The following is a 24324-nucleotide window of genomic DNA, read 5'->3' as shown; positions in this document are numbered from 1 at the left end:
ATTATCACCAGTGGATCGCTGTCAAGCTCTCGTGTTGTAGAAGCGGCTAATTACCACATGCAAGATGCACACGGTGAAATCTGTTTGACAGTCTGGTGTGTGTTTTTTTTTAACGCCAGCACGTCCACAGTAAAGTAAAGGCCTCCCTCAAAGTGCTACAGTGAGTTGCACACAATGGCTCTTCCTCCTGACCAACTAAGAAAGACAAGGGGGGGAAACAAGGTGTTTTGGATACAGCGTTTCCTTTCCCTTTTATGTTCGCCGAGCAGCGAGCACTAAAATAAATCCTTCTGCATCCGAGGTGAGAGCATATTTCCCTCTGCTCTTCATCTCAGCAGACTCGGAACCAGCCACAGCCACCCACGCTTCTGGCTCTGGGTGGAAATAAACATGACAACAGATTTCTGAATTAGTTAGGGCACGCAGAACTATTGCAGTGCGCACAAGTGGCCGCAAGGTGGCAGTGTGCCTCCCTTGAGCCCTACTCCAAGCCCCCAGCATTGGGGAGGCAAAAGACTGGGTGCTTTAAAAGGAAGACAATCATGGAAGTGATGCTTGTTTCTGTCTTGTTGTGTTCTTCTACAATCTAACAGGGAGTGTAAACATGCGGCTGGTGTCATGAAAACCCGCCAGGAACGGAAGCCAAGAAACGGCTTTGTGGTAACGAGCAACTCAAATGAATACATTTCTAATTCCATATTCATAAACGTGTGAAATAAAAAAAAAGTATGACACCCCCAGAGCTTAAGTTAAAGCCTACAGTTTTGTTTGTTTGTTTGTTTTCACTTGACACAACTTAAAGTTCTCAGGCAGTGGTTCCCGCAGGCCTGGGGCCTAGAAATACCACTTTTCCCATTTTATTTTATTTATTTATTTTTTTGGCCTTTTTTTTTTTTTTTTTTTTGCATTATGCAAGCACTGCAACACATTTCCATATTTCTATATTCAGCGGCAGCAGCAAAAGTGGAATAAAACCTGTATTTAACACAACCGGGGTCACGGTGTGACGCTTGAGTGGTGCTGTTGCCAATAAGTGCACTTCCTTGGAATCTGTGGTTTTACCGAAAAGGTCAGCTCAGCTGTAATATTTGACCACCCACCCCCAACCCCACCCAGCTTACTTGAATGTAAATTTTATACAACGATACATATTTTAAACAGTTATATAAGGAAATAGAAAGTTACATTTAAGAATTTTCCTCAAGTTTCTCCCATCTTGTATTCCACCTTTAAATAATTGAAAATAAAAAAATAATAAAAAAGCAAATTATACCAGAAGGCTATTATTTAACCCTTTGCCCTGGTTTCAAGTAGACGTTATAAAACGTTATAAAAGTGCTGTGACTCAGTTACGGCTTTTGTTTTTCCATTTTATAACCCCCGCACCCCCAAAGATTTTTTTTTCCTACCCCCCCAGCTGCCATAAATCACCGGGAGGAGTCTCTTATCTTTAGGGTTCATAAAAGGTGGGACACTCTCCAGAGCACCACCGGCTCCTCGGCTGGGCAGCTGGCCGGGACCCATGACTCCGCGGCGGCTCCTGAGCTGGCCGACCGCGGCACGCGGCCGCCGGGCGGCAGCGCTCTGCTGCGGCTCGCGTCCTGCCGTGCGAGAGCGCGATTGGACGGAGCGAGTCACGTTGTCCGCCGAGCTGTCAGTCTGATGCTGCACCATTGTTCCCTCTCAGCAGCCGGAAGCAAGCGGAGCCTGTCAGCGCAACTGCTCATATGCGACAAATTGTGCCTTTTATTCGGGCGGCACCAGGGGATCCGGTGCCGGTGGGTTCGCAGAAGCGTGTCATGGTTCGGGGGGAGACAGCGGCAGAAGCCCAGTGAGGAGGGGGCGTCATTGACTGTGCGGGTGCGATAGGAACGAAATGAATGGTGAGTACCATCAATCCCAATTCTCGGGATTTTTTTCAATTCTGTCTGAATGCAGTCGTCAAGAGTTTTTTTTCTCTTCTTCTTGAATTTCTGCTGCCAGCTAAATGTGTGTGTGTGTATACACATGTATGTATATAAATTTTATTATTTTTTATTTTTTCCAGCGACAGAAACGTCAGTGCGCTTGTCTGCTGTTTTGTTGCCTCAACATGCTGGGACCCATTCCCTAAACGGTCCATTTGTCAAACTCTTTGAGGGCATCACACCTCAGCAGTCACTCCGCTCGGGGCATCTGCTGCATGTAGACGGTCGTGCAGTTTTAGAGCGGCGTCACAGTGTTAAAGTCGCATGCGTTCTTTGTTTCTCTCGAGCCACCCCCCACACCCCCCTCCAAAAAAAAAAAAAAAAAAAAAAAAAATCACCCATTTATTTCTAGAGAGCTGGATCAGCTCCTGCTTCACGCCAAAGGGCATAAAAGAGCATCTCTGGGGGGGTCCTGAGATTCCCTGAAGCTCCTGCATGTGCATCGTTATCATTATTTAGTATTTCTTGTTTCTGCTCTGTTTTGAGGTCACACATGTGTGTCATGCAGAAATACTGGGGTGCACTGGGAGCCAGCTGACTGGTCGCTGGCCAGCTGGCTGAGAGGCTCTCAGTGCAGGGATGAAGGAGGAGGACAAGGTCTGGACAGAGACCTGGGAGGCCGGGGCCTGTTCCCCTGCTGCCCTGTGTACCCCCCCGCCCCCAGGGGGATAGCCCACAGCTCTCCATCCACCTCCTCCTCCCCCTCCACCCCAGCGAGCGGAGGTCACAAAGAGATTTAGATAAACAAATGTCACTCATCTGGATGGCCCGTCGGCGCTGAGATTGCAAAGTTTCCCCAGACCGACAAAAAAAAAAAAGCCTCGGCCGAGGGACCCCAAAAAGTCGCGGAATCTCGTTTTCCTCCCGCCACATGTTTGTAACTCTCTTCCTCTCTCTCCACAGAGAGGAGGCACGTCTCTGCGGCATAAATCTACAAAAAAAAAAAAGGTAAGAGCGTCCGACGAGGCCTTCCCTGCCCATCTCTCTTACCCACGGCGCCCGCAAATTCACTGTATCCGATTCACGGCGGCGAGAGCTCGACGGTTCAAAGCCGGCACAACTGTTGCTACGCCGCTGCCACACGAAAAAAGAAAGAGACCCGTCTGATAAGAAGATATGATGAGACGTCGACGCAGACGACAGGCAGCTGCGCCGCTCTGGCAGGGTTGTAGAGAGAAAGAGTGAGAGGGAGAGAGAGAGAGAGAGAGAGAGAGAGAGAGAGAGAGAGAGAGGGAGAGAGAGGCCTCTGATATAAAATGATGAAAGCAGGATTCATCCAGCAGGTCGCTGTTTATTTTTTTTCCCATGTAAATCGACTTGAACAGATACAATGACATAAAAAAAAGGTCACGCGTGGGCCTCGGCATTTCGATGTCCCTAATTGATGGCTCCTGTCTTTGAAGGAAGAATGGCCGAGCGCCATTAATGCCAGTACAAAACAAAAAGAGGGAGAGAGAGAGAGGAAGAGAGAGAGAGGGAGCGAGAGAGGGAGAGAGGGAGAGGGGGAGAGAGAGAGAGGGAGAGGGGGAGAGAGGGAGAGAGAGAGGGAGAGGGGGAGAGAGAGGGGGGGAGAGGGGGAGAGAGGGAGCGAGAGAGGGAGAGGGGGAGAGGGGGAGAGATAGAGAGAGGGAGAGGGGGAGAGGGGGAGAGAGAGAGAGGGAGAGGGGGAGAGGTGCCTCCATGTCCTGGTGTGAACTGCCTGCACTGGCTTTTTTTTTTCTTTCCCATCTTCCAATTTTTTTTCTTAAATATGGCAGCGCCGTTATTCATCCCTGCCTCCTTCAGGGCTGCCAGGCTCCTTTGTCAGTGAGGGAGACGCAGCCGCAGCCGCAGCAGCAGCAGCGGAGGACCATCGTTATGGGCAACACACACAAAAAAAAAGAATGCGTACACGCACCGTCACACGAGCGCTTGCCCGTCTTTGTGATTGAGATCTGAAAGGTGAGGAAGGGGAGGGGTGGGTGGGCAAAGAGTGTGTGTGTGTGTGTGTGTGTGTGTGTGTGTGTGTGTGTGTGTGTGGGTGTGGGTGTGTGTCTTTGGAGAGAGTGTGTGGGGTGGCCCTCCTCTCTCTTCTTGTGACTGTGTAATTTTTTTTCCCCCTTCCTCGATCCATCTGTCTCCTCAGTCTATCAGCACCCCGTCCCCCTCAGAGGAGCGGAAATTAATTAGCGCACGTGGCACCGAGTTAAAGGACACAGCGACGTTAAGTCGATGTATTTACTTGTGAAGCGGCGCGTGAGGCGGCGGCGGCTGCGTCTCTTTCTCGTCTCGTCTCGTCTCGAGCGAGCGGCCTTGTTTGAATAAAGCGATTCGGCCGCTGTTGCATACTGTAGCACAGATGGCTGGTGCTTGATACCAGCGAATGTGGCCCATTAAAGATTCACAGGGAGGGTGTTATGGCTTTAACGGCGGCAGAGGAGAGGCGGGTAAAGCGTGCGCATGCACAAAAGTTCACGATCACATCTGAAACGTTTTTGTTTTTTTGGGGTTTTTTTTTTGAAAGAAAATCTTGCGACGACGAGAGTGAACGGCTTGAACAAGTGGCGCCACTGGTGCTGAAGCTAACGATCAGTTCTGCAGATGATTGTGACGCAGGTTGAATTTCGTGACCCGCACGAAAATGCCCTCAAAAGGTGCGGCGTGTTGCACTTATAAAGGGAGTTCTTGCACAACTTACGTTTCCAAAATACAATGTTTTTCATTTAGTAAAGCTAAAAGCTGCAATATTTTCATTTGCTAATGATAAACATGTAGCGTCGTGTAGCAGCATGTAGCATCGATGGTGCAAGATGGTGGCCGATGATTTTTTTTTTTGCGTGGTTTTGGTTAAAATGAAGCATCAAAGCAACGACTTGCGTTTAAAAATGCCCGCAATGCCTTTCTCACCAACAGGGGCTGCTCAAACTGACATGCTGGGCCTTTTGTCGCTGTCTAAACGTTCATGTTTAATCATACAGCCTCATTCTTTTTCATTCACAAAAGGCTGCAACCAGGCGGTGAAAATGTAAATTAATGATTCACAGGAACAACGGTGCATTCACTCAGGAGCAAAGGGGAGAAAAGATGATTGAGACAAACTCATTCACACTGTTATTCCTATTCTCTTGCTGCGTTAGTCAATCCTACTATTGAGTCATTGACCATGAGGAAATAGCAGCTAAAACGTGTCTCTGCACTACAGACATGAATGCCTTTCTTTTTGGGTGTTCTTTTGCATTAAGTCTTTCAGGGGCTTTTTCAGCGAGGCAGTTTTGACTCGTTCCGCCGGCTGCGTGTTTTGATCAGCGGAAAAACGCTTCGCACTTGTTCGTTTTCATTCATCATCATCGGGCATTATCCCCGCAGACATGCAAAACATCAATAACAAATGCGGGTCTTACGGCGTGAACTAATATCAACCTTTCAGATCACAGCGCAGCTCTGCGCGTCCCAGCAGGGTTCATGGTTCCAATTTGGGGGCTTTTGATGTGACTCTTTTTGTGTCTTTGGCTCCTTCCTGGCTGAGCTCTGCACTTTCACGCTTCAGGATTGTGCTCTCTTGAGATGTTGCCATGACACCTATTTGGAATCTTTTGTCAGCTGCCAGCTAATTAAGTGTTAAAGAGAAAAAAAGGATTTTTTATTTATTTATTTTTTTCCTCTAATGATATTTCTTGTGTGTGTGTGTGGAGTGCATAAACATACACTCAGCATAGAGCTGGCTGAGCATTGACAGAAACATTTCAGGCTATTTTGTTGTTTTGAGCTTAATTTTTTTTTAAATACTATCACGCCTTGAAATGACAAATAAACTGATTTTTACTGTGCTATGAGAAGGATTTAAGTAAAGTACAACTAAATGCTGTTTTTGATACAAATATTAGCTTTTCAGTGTAAAAAAAAAAAAAAAAGGTCCATATTGTTTTATGCTGTAAGTCTCTTTTGGAGGACAGCTGTCGTATCTCATTCAACTCAATGAGTGCACAAACAAACAGAATACAGCTCGTCACATTTCAAGCTTTTTGACGCAAACGTGCACTCGCTAAATAATTTTGTTTTATTTCGACTCACACCGGGGGCCATGGAAGTCTTTCTCCTCAGTCCCACGGCATTTGAAGAGCCGTGCAATATCAAGTTTCCGCCGATAAAGCAGGTCTTGCAGCAGAGTAATGTGTGCAAATGGGTGAGCGAGTACGAGTTGATTTGCTTTTGAACTTCAAGTATTCCTGCATGGGAGTAACAATCACGACATTGTGTGTTTGCCTTTATGTTTCGCCTTTGTTTTAATGAGATCATTAAGGAAGAAATCAGGCGGTCGACACCTTTCGGGGAGTTTGTTGGAAATGGTAACCGTGAATCCTGTAGCCATCCTCTAAAAGGTGCCAATTAACACATTGCAACCCATGTTGGCGATTTAATGAGGAATGGACCAAGTGTGAGCGCAGTCTCTGAGAGTCTTGCCTACCATTAAAAAACTTTATCGGCCGAATTAATTAATTGTCTCAATGTCAGATTTTGACTCGACTTAAAACACCAAAACAGCTTTAAATGCAACAAGCCCCTTCACAATAAAGCACATTCACCTACCTCGTATCGATTCTTCTCGGGAAATATTTTTATGTAAGTTTGTTTAAAAAAAAAAAAAAAAAAAAGAGAGAGAGAGAATCTAATTCACAATATTTAAATCACATGCAGATCTGGCCTACTTCCAGAATCTTCTCAGATAACTGCGCAAATGTTTTGAATATTAAAAAGAGACAGAGAGAGAGCTTCGCGAGCTCAACATGATCATGGCTATATATATATATAAATGATAAAGCCTGTCTGCAGCATATGAACCCCACATCCCACAGCCTTCGCAGCCTGTGTGCGAGATGAAAGCGGCGCTGCCTGCGTTGAAACGCTTTGGCAGCTCAGTTTCTGCCAGCAAAACCGGCTTTTTGCGAACTTTCAGGTGGCATGGGAAAATATAGCCATAAATAAAATATGGAGGCATGAATAATTTAGCCGAGCATTGTGATTGACACGAGGGCGAGAGCACCTGATTGCCGCGCCGCACTGTGAGCCTTGAATTACTGCGAATCAGAACATTAGTCGGATTACTTGTTTGCACAGCCCTGTCTGTGCGTGTGTGATTTCTTTCTTTTTTTTGTTTCGTTTTAATTTATTTATTTCTGACTGTTTATCAACACAGGCAGCTGAGATGCCGTAGTTCCATAGACAGCATACGCGTTGATGTTAGCGGTAGAAGCTGTAAATCAACTGTCAGATTTTCCCAGTGGGAACTGTCTCAGTTAAAGCGGCGCTGTGTCTGAAAATGGAAATCAAACAGGTCCGTGCACTTGTGACTCTGGCCATTTCTTCTTTTTTCTTTTTTTCTTTTTCTTTTTGTATCGTGCGCCCGGTGGCCTGTGCGGCTAATAAGGAGCCGCACTTCCTCTATTGTTGTGCGAGGAGGAAGAGCAGATCAATGATTCCCGGCACCGGGCGGGCGACTGGAAGGCTGAGCAGCAGCAGCAGCAGCAGCAGCAGCAGCAGGCTGCAGCTCCTCCGTGTGCTGAGTGCTGAGCAGTAACCACCGCCGCCTCCCCTTCCTCCCCCTCACCTCCTCCTCCTCCTCCTCCCCCCATCACCAGCCCCCCCCCCCACCCACCCAGCCCTCCCCTATCCCCCTCGCTCTCTACCCCCCCTCCACACACACACACACACACACACACACCGCCCCCGCTCCCTCCGCCCCCCCCCCCTTTCATGTGCGCCGAGCAGATCTGTCTGCAGCCCCGAGGCGAGTGCAAGTTAACAAATGTACAGAGCGCGTGTGTAGCCTCATTTGCATAAATCTGTAGATGTTGCTACATTCCCTTAAAAGGGAATTCCTTTGTGTTTGATTGTTGGCTGTTTTTTACCCCCTACCCTCCACAACCTCCACTCTCTCACGTGTGTGGATTTTCATTTATTTATTTATTTATTTATTAATTGTTGTTGTTTTGTGAGTCTTCATTTCTTTGCATATTTTTGTCCATCTGCGTGAGAGCCAGTGGGCTGCTGCTGTCTCTGCTCGGCCGACAGACCATTAAAAGTCTCGATTGTATCTTTCTTTTTGTTAGGACGGAGTGCAGATTGATTGCGAAAGTAATTCCAATAATTAAACTAGACAGTCAATCAAAGGTATATTACATTTTATTGTCTTGTACTGATAAATATGCCGTAGATTTCTTAATGTATCGTTTGGTCCATTGGTGTCAATCAGGCCAATGGCTGTGCAAATGACTGCGTACTGCACTAAACCTGGACCGTATGGTAGCCCGCCGGGGCTAAACATTCGACTGTGGCCTGGTTGTGTGTGTGTGTGTGTGTGTGTGTCAGGGATCCTCCACTGACATCATCTGTAGCTGTATAATCATCCAGGCCACAGACTCTCCTTAGGGGAGTCCAGCTGAGGCCGAGCCTCTATCTATCTATTTATCTGCCGTTGCCTGGCATCCTGCTCTCCTGCTCTCCCGCTCAAGGTTGCAGTCTCGGGCACAGTGAGGCACCGGTGACGGATGGGTTTGAGCACAGCCTCAGACTGCCTGCCGCGGCCCAGGATCTTTCATGGTTTGCGGGGCGGTGGGGTGGGGTGGGGTGGGGTGGGGTGGGGGCGTTCGTCACTGCTCTGTGATCCCATTAGCTAGTTCCAGCAGAGTGCACCTCCCAGTACTTCTCAGATGGGGTCGACTGCACTAAAAACGTTTCTCACATTAAAAAAAAAAAAAAAAAAAAAAGAGGGGGAAAAAAGAAGAAAAAAAAAAGAGGAAGATTTGATGATAATGAAATAAAGTCTGCCAAGCCATCTGGGCTGTATAATTGTGTGCTTCGTCCCTGTGGAAACACTAGTAGTTTGTAAGGCTACCAGCCATATTGAATGTCGGATGCATTTGGCAGACGCAGATACAGAACGGAACAGGAAAAGCAAAACTGCAATCTCTCCATCCGTCCATACCTGCGACAGCTCGCTCCAACTCACTTAAACATTTGGCAGCGGAACAGAGGAGTTTCCTAGAGGAACGGCTTTGTTTTAAATATGCAGTTTCTGTGCTAATAATTAGCATGTGTAATAAAATGACACAGTGATGGATGAGGATTTCATATGACGTGAGCGATGTTCATATAGGGAAGAAAAGAAGGAGAAAGTCTCAGGGTTTGCTTTGAGACTGACCTTCGCTGTCTTCTTTGCATTCTTCCCATCTTATGGAAAATTTACATAAATATATTTCCCGTCAAAGAACTTGTTTTCCTTGCTTCCCTGACCCCGAAGTGAAGTTTCGCAAAGATATTTGCCCTTTGTGATGTCGCAAGGGTCACTATGACCTCCTCCCAGCCAGGACCAACTCATGGTTGCTTTGTTTTTTTGTCCTATTTCAGATGTGTGTAATGTGCAACAAAGCATCAGTTTTAGCAGGAAGCTAACAGTGAACCGCTCTCCAGTGTTTATAGTGAAGTCAGGGCTGACTTAAGATCTGAGAGTCTGTTCAACATGGGACCTTTAAAATAAGCCATTCGAGCTGCAGTACATACTGTTCAATCACCAGGGGCAGCGCAGCAAATCCGCCAATCCGACTTTGAAAATTTTCCTTGCATCCTGTCTAGAACGCACTTGACTGAGACCCTTTGACGACAGACTTGCCTTGGATGCTGGGTGACCCCAAAAAAAAAAAAAGAAAAAAGAAAAAAGAAAAGCAGGCGGCGGCTTAGGTTACGTTATTGTAACCCTTGTTTTGCGAGCACCTCGACGACCCCCAGAAGTAACCCGACATTTCGCGCCCCGACCGAAATAAGACGTCAATCAGGATGAGGTGCAGCGAGTGGAATTCTTTTGGTGTCTAGCCAGAGAGGGAAGGTTAAGTCTCCTCGTGGATGCCAGAGCGACCGCTGAGCGTCGGGGAAGGCTCTGCCTGTCATGCAGCAGTGCCAGAGGTTACCTTGAGTGTCTGGGTAGCAGAGGTGGGAAGCAACATTGTGGAAATACTACGTTACTGTACTTGAGCAGATTCTTCAGGTATGACTTTTTGGTTTGACTCCCTATATTTGACCACAAATGTCTGTAGTTTCTACTCCTTACATCGGAAAAACATGCTTGTTACTTTTGTGTTTAAAAGTTTTTTAGATAAAAAAAATTCTGTTGAAGGTAATTCACTTGTTATTATTCTAGTCGCTGTTGCTTGAATTGGACAATCTGAACTGTGCTGTTGTGTAGTTCAAATATAAAACTGAATTTTACACACATACATACACACACACACACACACATATATGTAGAAATACATATATATGTATATATACACATACATATACATATATGTATATATACACACACACACACATATATGTATATATATGTGTATTTATATAACACAAGTATTCATTCTTTTGTTTAAGTACAGAATGTGGATACTTTTGCCAACCTCTGTTGGGTAGAGCACAAATGCAGCATTGAAAATAACATACATCTAATATTCTCAGATGGCTGTATAGCGACGTATGACGTCAGCTGCGGACATTAATATGCGAGAAGTAGGTATATGTGACGCTTGAAAACCCTGAGACAGGTGTGCTCGGCGTACAGATGGCTAATTGGTGTGAAGGTGGGTGGGTGCGAGTGATTCATCTGCGCTTCGCAGGCCAGGTTCTGATTCACGACCGGAGCTGCCTCTGCATGTTTGTGGTGAAAGGCAGACAGTCCAGAGTCAGTCGGTGGGATTTCTGAAGCCTCTGCAGCGGCTGTGAGACCCTATAAATAGCGGCCGCAAGCAGGTTTCTATCTGATGTTTTGCGCCTCATTCAGAATTTGCGGCCCACCAGTGTGCAATGGTGCCCTGGCAGTTTATCATTTCTACCGAGGTACCCCAGAAATTCTGACACATAGTTGGATTTGGATTTGTTTTGCGAATCCTCTAGTTTTTCCAACCTGTTTTAATAAGGTAGCACTTGAGAAACCCTGCCATTATTTTGGCTGGTGATTTTTTTCTTTTGTTTGGTTGGCGAACCATCAAAGTAATTTGTCCCCGTGAAGTTTTAGCGGCGAAACAACGTAAATGATCTCCGCGTGCAAAGATTACTCATAAACGTTGAGTGTGGCAAACTCGTGAGCTAAGCCACAGTGGATTAAAATTGTGTCCACTAAGAACCATTAAAATGCAAATGCTGGGCGCTGATGCTGAGTAGTGTTTCTTCAGGCTGTTCCTACCTACTGTGCTGTGGGTTTTTTTTTGTTTTTTTTTCATCCTCCCTCAGTTACAATCTCTAATGTGTAAAGCTCAGAAAGCCCCCGAAGAATTACAGCCAAATGTGTCGGTGCTGCGTTTGTGCATCGCCTTTAACTTCAAGGAGACAACAAACTCACAATATGTCAACACAGAGATTCATCAGCTTTACAGGAATTCTACCCATCAGCCATCACTGCATTGTCCTGCACTGGGTGACCAGCAGAATTGATCCTGAGCTCATGTTAAGTCTTGACTTTTTAGTGCTACAAAACAATATGAAACGGCTCTCTTACCTGGTTGAGAAGGCTGGCGTGTGGGATTTAGCAGCATCTAATGGTGAGAAAGCACATTGCAAGAAATGTTAGCGTCAATCCCAGGCGAACAATAATAGCAAGAAGACAAATGAACCACATTCTCCGTGTCAACAGTCGCCGTCTTTGTTTTATCACACTGAAAACATATTTAGGACGCATGTTTAATTCCATTTGAAATGCGACACTCTCGAGGTGATAGCGCCGTATAGCTGCTGCTGCTGCTGCTGCTGCTGCTGCTGCTGCTGCTGCTGCTGCTGCTGCTGCTGCTGCTGCTGCGTCGTCTTTCGTCTTATTTGATTTAGTCTAAATTACTTCTCGTATCGGCCAGTTGGGCATTTTCCAGTCTCCCCCAAACCTCAAGTTGGGGCCATCGTGTTGTTCTTGGCATCTGACGCTCCCCCCCCCCCCCCCCCCCCCGATCTCATTTCCTCTCTCCCTATCCTCACACTCCATCCACCTCTTCCTCACCCCCCCCACTACTGCCCTCTGAATCCCCTCCCCCTCCTCCTCCTCCTCCTGCGTCTCTCTCTCATGCCCTCGACTCTCTCCCCCCCCACCCCCCCCGCCTTTGCAACTCCCATGTGCCCCTTTCCTCCCCCCCTCTCTTTGACCCCCCACCCCCACCCCCAACCAATCCCCATCGCATGTTGGTAAAAATATCTGCAGACAGGAGCAGAGGCACGCCTGTCTCCCTCCCTCTTTCTCCCCCTTCCCTCCTCCCTGGCTCTCTCACTCTCTCTCTCTCTCTCCCTCTCGCTCGCAGACATCCCACCCATGTGATCTCGCAGGCTGCCTGTGCTCCTCTCTGCGCTCAGCTCCAGTCGTGCTCTTGCCATTCAGCCGGCTGCAGCTAATGAGCCTTTGTGAGGCCGGGAGAGAGCGAGAGAGAGAGAGAGAGAGAGAGAGAGAGAGGGAGAGAGAGAGAGAGAGAGAGAGAGAGAGAGAGAAACAAACAAAAAAAAAAAACTACAGAGTGACAGTCAGGAAGTTGGAGCGAGAATCATCTTGAAATCATAAAAGCACATGGTAGCAGTAGCGCAGCCAGAACTGTCTCCTTCACTCTCCTGCATCCTTTTTTTTTAATAGATGTAAAATATATATTTATATATCTATGGATCCCATGGAGCTCTGGGGTCACTGCAAGCCAGTGGGCTGAGACAACAAATGGGACGTTTTTCATTCATCGCGAGTCCCCGCCTTTCTTTTTTTTGGTTGAACATGTCCGTGTGGCTGCAGCGCTGCTGCTGCTGCTGGAAGACGTAGAGACGGAGCCGCTTTCCAGCCGCCCGGATACAGGTCAGTTGTCGCTGCGAGGGCCTTGCATGCGCAGGAGGAGGAGGAGAGGAAGGGGGGGGGGTGAGAGCGGTCACTGCCGCCGTGTTCAGACTGATGTGTCATGACTCGCTCCAGATGCCAAAGGGGGAGTCGGGGGCTCAGTCGGGGGTATCGTTGCGGACGAGTGTTTTGGGGCTCTGGGCGTCCGTCACGTCGTTCGATGGCGGAGTGACGAAGAGGAGGAGAGGAGAAGAGGAAAGAGAGCTCGGTGTACTCGCTGCTCCGGTGCGCCGTCAGCGCTGTCTGTTCAGGACAAGAGTTGGCTGCTGCCACTGGTAGTGTGTGTGTGTGTGTGTGTGTGTGTGTGTGTGTGTGTGTGTGTGCGCGTGTGTGTGTGTGTGCACAGAGAGGCAACACAGGGAGGGGCTTTCCAAAGCTGCCTCTCGCTGCATTATTTCTCCTGGATTTTCTCTTTCGTGCTCTGTGCTTCCCCTCTTCTTCTTCTTCTTCTTCTTCTTCTTCTTCTTCTTCTTCTTCTCCTTCTTCTTCTTCTTCTTCTTCTTCTGTCGGACAAAGAAAGTGCTGTTGGAAACGATCAGCAGCCTCTTTCTCATTCACACAACGATGACAAATTGTTCACCCGCAGATTAGGGACAGCTCTGAGGTTTATGATGTCATTCTTTTTTTTTTTTTTTCTTCCTTCCAACTTTTCATGCTTGCATAACCAAATGCAAACAAACTAGTGAGGCATCAATGAAAGACGGCTGCTGTTCTACACGTCTCAGCTCGATCATCTTACCTCTGATACAAACTTTCTTTGTTTTTTTTTTTTGTTTGTCATCCACTGCTGCTTTAGTTACAGCACATAGCGGCGGAGACGGCATTGGGGGGGGGGAAGCAGCACTAGTTGACGTAGTACATTAGCATCACCATGGAAACCTTTTTGGCATCAAAGCCCAGTGCAGCATCAGCTGAGGGCTAAGCATACAAATAGGTTTCCAACAATGGTATATAATTAGGAACCCCCTGGTAGGAAAAAAAAAAAAAAGACTAAATTTCTCCCAGTTGTCGCTGCTGGAAATTTTCCAACCTTGGTTGTCGGCAAAAGGATATTTAAATGTATTTATCCTTTTATTCTGTTTACAAAAGTTGTTTTTTTCCTCCATCTGAACCAGAGCACATGTCTATTGGTGGCAGGTTATACAACGTTGCATCAACTCAAGAAATGAAGAGATAGGCTGACGGGTTCCTTGCCTACAATACATGTTGGGGACACAGGCTGGTTCATAATTAATATCAGTTGTTTTTTGGAAAGAATTCAGTCAGGCCACCTGGGCAGAACCCCCCACCACCCTCCTACTCTGTCTCTCTCTCTCTCTTTTTTTTCCTCCCCTGGATGGACGGTGCCTCACATTCCTCAGTAGTCGCAGATAGAGGATGTCGATCCTGGAGCTGATCCAGAACGCTGAACAAGCGGCAGCTTCCCGGTGAACAATGACCCCCCTCGGCTGGCACTCGCAGGTCCTCGTCGGGCTGCACCTCTCTCAGCCCCGACCCCTCCACCCCCTCCTGAGGTGGCGGTGGCGGCGGCGGCGGTGGCTGCGGCGGCTGCGGCATGTCTCTCAGGCAGCATTTGCATCTGTAATGACTTGATAGCGGAGCTCGGATGAAACGCCGCGGCTGCCTGTGAATGGAACTCCCCCACAAGCTGCTCTGGCAGATAGACAGAGCGGGACCGGGCCAAGATACACGCTGTCTTTACTGGATCCCGCTTCCAAGAAAGAGAGCGGTGAGGGACGGGCTGCCAGTCAACAGGAACCCCTCTGTGCGCTACAGTAGCGCTCTTGTGTTTTTGTTGTTGATGTTTTTTTTTTGTTTTTTTTTCCATTTGGCCGGGGGGGCGGGGGGGTTATTTTAAAATGTGACACAACGCTCGAGCCGCGTTCCCCTCCGCTGCGATATTTTGCATTTAAGCTGTAATATTAAAGGGGGGGGGAATAGAAAGAAATGCGGGTTTTTGCACGACCACAAGCTGCATTTGTTAGTCCGTTCCAGAGCAACGCTGAGTAGTATCAGCGCCGCTGACTGATGAGCTCGTCCTTGTTTACTCGTCTAATTGCATCATCATTCAGAGGCAGCTAATGGCCCCTTTCTATCAACACTTTGGTTACACCGGCAAAATCGGGCAAGTGCTGTAACCAGCAGCGTTCGGCAGCCGCTCCGCAGCAGTGATGTAACCTCCGGCTCCCCAACCCCCGCCGTCCTCTTATGTATTTGCAGTATTAAGCAGCCCATTATTATTGGCGAAAGGTTATGAGGGGGGCTTTATAGCCGCGGATGTCTCTGTGGGCTACATTCACCCGAGGCCCCCTGCCCCCCCGCCAGCCCCCCATCCTCTAAGAAGCGTCTGACCTGCACGGAGGCTCATTACCCATGTACAGGATGTCATTTATTTATGCCGCCGACAGCAGCGGCTTCACCTTCACCTTCGTACCACGATGCATCGCGATTGCAAATCACGTCGTGTTTTTTTTTTTTTTTTCAAAAGCTACACAGTCAAAAATAAATAAAGAAATAAAAATGATTGCACAACGGGCAGAGAAAAACACATTTTCAGGTTGTTTTTTGAAGTTGGGGATTTTTTTTTCTCTTTTGGTTGTTGTTGTTGTTCCACACAATCACACTAATCCAGTTCGGGTGGGAGAAAATAAAACATTGCGAGACAAGTTGCTCCACTCTGTTTTTTCCCCCTCCAGCCTCTCAATCAAAGACGGCAGTGAACTTCCTGTACGGCAGACTGTAGTGTGTAATTAGCAGCTTTCTCCTTCCATCTCGCCTCTCTCTCGTGCCAAGGTGATCAATGGCCAGGGGAGCGCCTGAGAGCTGGGGTAGCGGTGTGAGAGAGGTGCGTGTGCGCGAACGTGCGTGCGTGTGCGGAGAAGGGGGGGGGGGGGGGGCTCTGCTAATTGAGTGTGCTGAGGATTATGAGGGCCCTAAAAGTGGATATTAAATAATGTGTGGCCCCTCTGCTGTCTTTAGGTTTCAGGTGCAGATGCGGCGGGCCATGAGCGGAATACTAAAGAGGAAATTTGAGGAGGTAGAAGCCTCCTCCTCCCCGTGCTCTTCCTTGCGGGAGTCTGATGATGAGGTCTCCTGCAGCGAGAGTGGAGATAGCAGCGACAGTGTCAACCCTTCCGCCTCGGGCCCTTTCACCCGTGAGTGTCTCTCTCTTTTTTTTTTTTTCTTTCTTTCTTTTTTTTCTTCGCATTCACCCATTGTGCCAGCGTGGCAAGACGGCCAGATTAATGTCATGATTTCATCTCGAGGAAAACAAACGGGGAGGTGTTGAAAAAGAAGGGGTTGGGGTTGGGGGTTGGTGGCGCTTTTAATCACCAGCCTGATATTGTTGATTGGAATTTATGTAAGATACAGGTTAAAACACGCACGCGCACACACACACACACACACACACACACACACACACACACACACAGTCCGCCTGTCTGTTGTGCAGGAGTGAATTTACAGTCCTGTGTATCTGTGCAGGGGAGGGAGGAGGGGCAGTGCAGGCTGAGTCTCCTGCTATAATAAAGGGGATGTAAGCTCAAGCAGCTGCCTCATTAGCAGCAGCGTCAGCGTGCACGATGCCGAGGCTGATGAATGAGCCTGATGCCACGCATGTGTGTGTGTGTGTGTGTGTGTGTGTGTGTGTGTGTGTGCGCGCACGCGCGCGTGCAACACCGTTGGGTTTCGTCCACGCAAGCGTTATGACTGGCGTAGAACATTTAATGGTGATTAAACCCTCACGTTTAAACTCATGTCGAATCTTCTGGATAAGAACGTAAATAGATCCACAATTAAAATTAGACCGGAAGAAATATGTCTGTAACCTGTCGGTTAACTAGAACGTGTAGGTCTGAAATCATCCCTGTGTGATGTCACAAAGGGCACTGACACCTCTCTCTCAGGTGAGTGACCCCCTCCCCACCAGTCACTGCTCGATGGTTCATTTGGTCTTTTTTGTGGCCTGCGGTTGGAAAATAATCGTCTCAGGTCTCTCTTGCATAACTTGCAGCACAAATATAGATGTTGACAATATGACTTCATGTGACTTTTTGTTCTCTGCATTTCACTGTATTATGTAATTAGGTGAGGCTGTGATTTTCACAAGCTGTATTGTACATAGGGTATCTGCCGCGGGTGCGCGCGTATGCTGCTTTGTTTTGCCAAGATGATGTTAATGTTTGGGATAATCAGGCTTTTTTTAATATTCACGTGCCTAACAGGAGCACTCAAACAACGCTGACTTCATAAGACCCATCAAAAAAAAAAAAAAAAAAGTCCACTCAGAGAGAAACATTCCCTACGTGTCTACAAAAGAACACATTGATGTCATCCCTAATGAATGAAAGTCTGATTGTGAATAAACGTAAGCAATTTGGCCCAACGTTTTCCGCGTTAAGCAAAGGCAACCTCGCACCTAGACGTGGTTTGATGATTATTTTTATCCACATGAGTGACGCGCAGGTAGGTGACGGAGGTGAGGGGGGGGGGTCGACGCAGTAGCGAGGCATAAGCAGGGTGCTGCTTCCCTGGGGGAGGGGGGGGGCCTGCGTGGCCCCTGGATGTCGGCTGCAGCTGACGGTAGCTGACGGTAGCTAACGGCAACCAGGGAGCCGCGCGATACAAAGACTCCTCCTCTCCTGTGAAGTGACGCGCGAATGTACAGTGACTGACTGCTTCAGCGGGGGAGAGATATGAAACAATTAAGTCCTGAGTGGTCTCGCGTCTCCCCGCCGCACTGTCAGACAGCCAGGGGAGGGACGAAACACGCACAAGTGTGTTTTTGTGTTGTTGTTATTTCTTAACGGAACAACTGCTTCTCTCCGCGGGACAGAAACGAAGGGACGGGGCTTTAATGTACAGACTCGGGGAACGCTGATCGCAGGGACCTTAACATCTGTTCACCGCTCCGGTACCTTAAAAACAAGCCGGTTGCCGTTTGCATAAATGGAAGGCAGCTCGCTGCCCCTCCCTTCTGACAGCTCTTACATCTGTAATGAAATGCATTGTCCTTCCAGCGCGGGGCGGAGAGCTGCTGGAACCAGATGGTTTCTATTTGTCCTGTCTGTCTGCCGTTGGGGAGAGCGGTGGGAACGCTGCTCCTCTAAAACCAGCAGTCCTCATCTCCGGGCCAGGCAGGGGATTATTTATGCTCGGCTGTTGCTCTTCCACTCCCTCCTCCCCCCCACTCTCCCACTCCCACTCCTCCCTCTTGTCGAGCTCTCTCTGAAAAGACACGCTGGCTGACTGAGGAGCCGCATGCAGAACCTGTGCAATCACACAGCTTCACTCCCTGCGCTCAGGGCTGCGCTGAGATGCATAAAGGCTCATTCTAAAGCGCATGGTTGCGGGATTTCAAGGGACAAGTTCAGCCACACTTGAAATCTCATTTTCGATTTTGAGTCAGTCAATCAACATCATTCAGTTTTGGCTGTGGTTGCATCTTCTAATCCAATGACAGCTCTGGAGTTTCACAGAAAGGAAATCCCATCCATCCATCCATCCATCCATCCATCCTGCGCTCAGAGCTGCAGGGGTGCTGTAGCCTATCCCAGTTATCTCAGAGCACGGGACACCTTGGACACATGGTCAAACATAATAAGCCATCCACACTCAGGTTCACACCTATTAAGGGCTTTTTAGTGTTGCCTGTGTAGCCTAATTGGATGGAGCGAGGAAGCCGAGAGTACCCGGAGAGAACCCACCCAGACGCCAGGGAGAATCCTCAGGGGGGAATTGAACCTGTGAACTGCAGTGAGGCAACAAGACCAAACCCCTGCATGCACTCAAAGTGCAGTGGCAGCCGGTTGCAGCCATGTACTAAAACACGCCATGGCTCCATAAAAGACACGTCTGGGAGACTCTGCAGTTTCTCCACTTTGTCCAGACACTGCCATGCTACCACCGCGTTTTCAGCCAAGCTATGCAGTGCAGCCGACCAACAGAGACCATTTGGATTGATGCTCACTTAAGTGCATATTGTCTGCTGGAAGTCCAGAGAGCGAAACTGAAATGATCCATCGAGGAGGCTGCATTGGGCTTGACCTGGTGAGTCGCAAATGTAGGCGGGAATAAAAATGCCACTTACAGCCCAGCTATTGAACTGTTGTACAAACTTTAATCGAATCAACAGCGCTGCCCCGAGTCGATCCTCTTAACGAACGATCAAATGCCGCACAAATTCCAGGGAGCTCCTGTGCAACAACTCTTTTCTTATCTCGTGCAGCCAACTCCATACTGAAGAGAGAGAAGCGCCTGCGGACTCGGAGGGTACATTTTGAGAATGTGACGGTGTACTACTTCAGCCGGCGGCAGGGCTTCACCAGCGTGCCCAGCCAGGGAGGCAGCACGCTGGGAATGTCCAACAGGCACAGCTGGATCAGGCAGTATTCCCTGGGAGAATTCGCCCTGGAGCAGGAGAGGATCCACAGGGACATGCTCAGAGATCACCTGAAGGAGGAGAAGCTCAACTCCATCAAACTCAAGGTAGACTCGGAGATAAAAAAAAAAAAAAAAAATCACCTTGCAGCCTCTGGGCACAAAGGGTTTTTTTCCTGTTCTGTTGAAACGATTCAAAAACGTCACGTTTATTTCGAATAATTTGGCTCGATGATTCCTTTCAATTTCTTTTGCCCGTCTGTTTTCTCCTTCGTGCCTTCGTGTCATTTTCCGACGTGCTCAGCTGACCAAGAACGGCACGGTGGAGTCGGAGGAGGCCAACGCGCTCACGGCGGAGGACATCTCCGACGACGACATCGACCTCGACAACACGGAGGTGGACGACTACTTCTTCCTCCAGCCGCTCACCACCAAGAAGCGCCGGGCGCTGCTGCGCTCCTCTGGCGTGAAGAAGATCGACGTGGAGGAGAAACACGAGCTGCGAGCCATCCGGATGTCCAGGGAGGACTGCGGCTGCGATTGCCGGATTTTCTGCGACCCGGAGACCTGCGCCTGCAGCATCGCAGGGATCAAGTGCCAGGTAAAATCCCACGACGTCCGCATCTCTTCAGCTCCGGCACCCCTAGCAGTGGTGAGCAGTGGCGCCGGGTGTGCACATTAAATGCTGGCGCCCACCATGGGACTGTCAGACAGGGCGAATGGAGAACAAGTTTTGGCATTGTGCCTTTAATATTTCAAAGGTCCTGTGCTATTTCAGACCAAGTTCAGTGGAATTTTATAATACATTTGTCTGGCCTACTCAGCGAACACAGCAAGCGGAGAAATCAGCCGATCCGGTCTTTGTTTGCTTTGTTCAACTTTTTCAGTGTTCTGGAAATTGTCTACCCGTTGTGATGTCACAAAGGGAACTCACACTTTACCAGCACCACTGTGGTGTTTGCGTTCCGCTCCGAGCCAGGAGGTGGCACCACGCAGCCACCTACATTGTTGCCGTTTTCTGAAATTTTTGGGATTATCAATTGTGTAGTAAATATCTTAAAAATGGCTCCAACTAGAGGACCTTTGAAATAAAACAACCCACGCGGTGGTAAACGCAATGTCTCCCACAGGTGGACCGCATGTCATTTCCATGTGGCTGCACTAAAGAGGGCTGCAGCAACTCGGCGGGGCGGGTGGAGTTTAACCCCATCCGCGTCCGGACCCACTTCTTGCACACCATCATGAAGCTGGAACTGGAGAAGAGCCGCGAGCAGCAGCAGCAGCAGCAGCAGCAGCAGCAACAACAGCAGCAGCAGCAGCAGCAGCAGCAGCAGCAGGTGTCCCCCACCAACGGTTTCCACGGCGACGCCAATGACCTGGAAAGCGGCAACACTTTGGTTCAGTCCCAGCACAGGTTGGAGTACTCGCTGTCTGACGCCGTCCCACAGGCCAGCGTGCACGTGCAGGCAGCCACCGTCGACGAGATGGAGGAGCCGCTGGACGAGGAGGACGATGAGGAAGAGGAGGACGAGGAGGACGAGGAGGAGAACGAAGACGAGGAGGACGAGGACGAGGAGGACAGCAGCAGCGTTTGCAGCGGACTGTCTGATTCCAGCACTCAGAGCTTAGCCAACAGCGACTCTGACGAGGACGAGGAGGAGGAGGAAGAGGACGACGAGGACGACGAGGACGAGGAGAAGTCTGCCAGCGTCCAGGGCGACATGGCGGCACCGCCGGTGTCTCACGCCGACGTGGTCCCTCTGTCCACCGTGCTGTGCTACAGCGACGCCGCCCACGACAGCCACATGAACGGGAACGGCTTCTTGATGAACTCGACTCCGGCCGAGTACTACCAGCTAGGGGGCGCCGGCGTGGCCGCCTCCAACGGCCAGCCCGGCCGTCCCAGCGAACCCTTCGGGGAGGCCTTGGCGTTCCAGGACGCGGTGGGCGGGGCCAACGGCGCCGCGGCCCCGGGGCCCTTCGGCGTAGCCGCCGAACCTTACACAAACTACTCGGCCCGGGCGGAGAGCCAGTACCAGGCCGCTCACAGCTTCCCTCTGCTGGCCGGCTACGATCAGCAGGAGAAGCTGCTGTCCAAGGCGCCGCCGCCGTTGGCGCCGCTGAGCCCAAGCCAGACGCAGAGCTACCAGAGCTACCTGAACAATAACAGCCAGAGTTCCTATGGTTCGTGCGAGACGGCGCAGGGGGCCGACGTGGGCGGACACCCGGAGCTGACCTTACTCACAAACAGCGCCAAGAACCTCCCTTTAGCCGACCACTGCCCCGAGGTGGCAGCCATTTAGCCGGGGGGTGGCTCACCCTCTCAAGTGTTCTTTGATCATTGCGTCTTAAAGGGATGGTTCACCCAATTTTTTGAAATACCCACCACCACCACCACACTTTCTACAAGCACGGTAGTGGGTTGCCGCGTGTCACTGTTTTTTTTCTGTGCACTGAGCAAAGGGACCACGGAATGCGTTCTGGCAGGATTAGCTTTAAATGTAGTCTGTTATGCAAAGAAATGAGAAACAACAACAACAACAACAACAACAAAAAGGAAATTGAGAGAAAATGTTTGCATGATATAAGTAGGGTTCTAAAAAAAAAAAACTGATGACGGGAAACAGACAAACAAATGAGTTTGAATCAGACCGAGGCCTTATTGCAATCACACAATCGGCAAACACAACAACAGCAGCCATCTGCGTGCAAAGCTGTGCTGACTAGCACCTGCCTTTCACCTTTATCGTATGACGACGCAAACAGTCACCGCAGCTCTTCCCGGGTTCTGCAAATATCGCCGTGTGTGTGTGTGTGCGTGCGCGCTAAATTGAGCTTTTCACGTCTGATTCCTCTCTTTTTTCCCCCGCACCGCAGCACAATCTCGTGCCATTGCATATTCATCCCGGCGGATGTGTTAAACGGACAAGCGCGTGCATTTCTTTGCACGTTTGACAAGATGCAATCACATCAGCTGGCACGTTTGTCTGTGTGTGATATCAAGTTCACACATGTTAACTTAAGGTAAATCAGACCTTGTGCTAATTGAATACCATTGTGTCAACACCGGGCAGCGCTGGAGATATGAGTTCTACTCCTGGCGAGTGAACCGCACTGGATACTTTGGCTAGTGTTTTGCTGTGAAACTCCAGAATGGTCATGTGGATTTGAAAATGGGTGAAATCTCAATTTTGGGTGAACTATCCCTCCAACTTGAGTCACACCAAGTGGAATTTGAAATGAACATTATCATGGCCTTTTCCTTTGACTTGCTTTTTGTTTGGATTTTTTTTTTTGCATTATATGACCTTAAAGTAATTTTTAAGTGTCATTTTCATCTGGAAGAATGATGCCAGAGGATCACGGTGGAAATGTTTTTAATGAACTCTTGACCCCGGGACGGGCCCTTCATCTGTTGCAGTGTTGCAACTCCGCCACACTCTGGACGAGGTGGAGAAGACTTTAAACATCAGTTGTGTCACGCTGTGCAATGTATCTTGTAATTCCAGATGTAAAGTTCTAGTTTCGAGCACATACCGTACTGTAGATGGAACTTTTCTATGTCCATGGCGTCAAATGTGCAAAAAAAAAGGATTATTGTTGTTTTATTTATTGTTCTTGAACTCTGTGTATAATTAACTGTAAATGTTTTGATAAACTAAGCATGCCCTTTTTTCTTGCTTTAAAATGTCAGTAATATATATATACATATATATATATATATTAAAAGAAAATGCCATTGTTTTTATGAACATGTGTTGTAAAGACGATACATTTTTCCTCTTTTCCCTACAGCGTGCTTCTCTTTGCTCAAGAACAGCATGACAAAAGCCCAAATTGTCCAATTGTTCAATCATATCATCATAAAAATGCCAATTATCAACCTTTTGCACCAATGTGTGGGGTCCAGCGGCAGGCAGGAGGTTTTATCTTGAAAAACACTTGAACAGCCAGATCAGTATCATGCCTCACTTTGTCTTTTATCTTCTGTGTCGATTTATAAAATAACAAACACCTGCAGGTTTCATAGGAAAAAAAGATTACATTACATTTTTTTTTTTTTTTTTTAAATCGGGATTTCTCCAAGAAAGCATTTAATTGATACAAAGATATGTGAGAAAAACAAATAACACGGCAGCACTTTGGTGGGAAAAGCAACACCATCAGAAGAAAAAAAATCTAAAATATTTATCTTTAAATTCGGATACTGTATAAAACAAGTATCTGCTCACGGTCTCAACCAACAGTTTGCTGTACAGGCTGCATTCTAGCATCTAATAAGTGAGATGTTTATTTATATGAATCTGAAAATGATGTCAGTTTGCTCTAATGTGTTTAGTGCAATTTTTTTTTTTTTTTAAAAACAGGGATAACCTTTGAGAGTTCTCGGTTAAGTGGACTGTGATTGCTCTGAACTGACGATCACAGGGACTGATATTGTCGGTTAACTAATAACGTTGATTATGATTTAAAATGCTTTAATAATCGTTTATGGGGGGGAAACAAACATTCATGGTCGACAATCAGAGTTCGATGTGAGTCAGTAACTAGCAGCGACATTATTGGGCTCTGTACCCAAGAGCTGTTCAAATCTTTTGACATAGGATTTTTCTTTTTTTTTTTTTTTTTTTTGTCAAAAAGTAGGATCTTTTAACACTTGATTTACAAATCCTGATTAAAAAATAAATAAATAAATAAATAAAAAGACTTAGCTGAGCAGGGAGGGGTTGGGGCTGCAACAACGTGCTCGGATGACTGTAATACCTTGATATTCCTCACCTCGGCTCCTGCATGAGAACAGACACGTGGCACCCTTTCTTCTTCTTCTTCTTCTTCTTCTTCTTCTTCTTCTGTTTTCACGAGGCTTGCCGAGACGCCATCCCAGACTTTTTATGTTGTTGTCGATGCTGAGAGGTCAGTGCTGGAGTCTTGGCCCATCTCGTGACGTACTGGAAGTGCAGAGGAAGGTGACAGAGTGCTATCAGGCAATCAGTGGCATCAACATGGCTCACAGTACACTCATACAGCAGCCAGGGCGCACCGCGTGCAAGGCGAGACACGACGACGCAGAATCCAGTGAAGGATCTCGCGTCGGTTTCTTTT

The 24324-nt window shown here is 48.2% G+C and overlaps 1 protein-coding gene across 2 annotated transcripts; it reads left to right on the top strand.

The window, feature by feature from the left end:
• The first annotated feature begins 1558 nt into the window (after nucleotides 1-1558).
• Nucleotides 1559-23251, top strand: csrnp3 (cysteine-serine-rich nuclear protein 3). 2 transcript variants are annotated; one of them, XM_076040114.1, is made up of 6 exons: nucleotides 1559-1883; nucleotides 2871-2915; nucleotides 15820-15995; nucleotides 19070-19329; nucleotides 19526-19822; nucleotides 20352-23251. In XM_076040114.1, exons 3-6 carry the CDS (start codon nucleotides 15833-15835, stop codon nucleotides 21522-21524), a joined length of 1893 nt encoding a protein of 630 aa, XP_075896229.1. In that variant the 5' UTR covers nucleotides 1559-1883; nucleotides 2871-2915; nucleotides 15820-15832; the 3' UTR covers nucleotides 21525-23251. The 2 variants fall into 2 exon arrangements, with proteins under 2 accessions (XP_075896229.1, XP_075896230.1); XM_076040115.1 differs by lacking the exons at nucleotides 1559-1883; nucleotides 2871-2915 and adding an exon at nucleotides 12362-12801.
• Nucleotides 23252-24324: the final 1073 nt, after the last annotated feature.

Source organism: Nelusetta ayraudi, unplaced genomic scaffold (genome assembly GCF_046127955.1).
Source record: "Nelusetta ayraudi isolate G7.1 ecotype Tasmania unplaced genomic scaffold, CSIRO-AGI_Nayr_v1 ptg000060l, whole genome shotgun sequence".
Lineage (NCBI taxonomy): Eukaryota > Metazoa > Chordata > Actinopteri > Tetraodontiformes > Monacanthidae > Nelusetta > Nelusetta ayraudi.
This window is presented reverse-complemented; position numbering and strand designations above follow the sequence as displayed.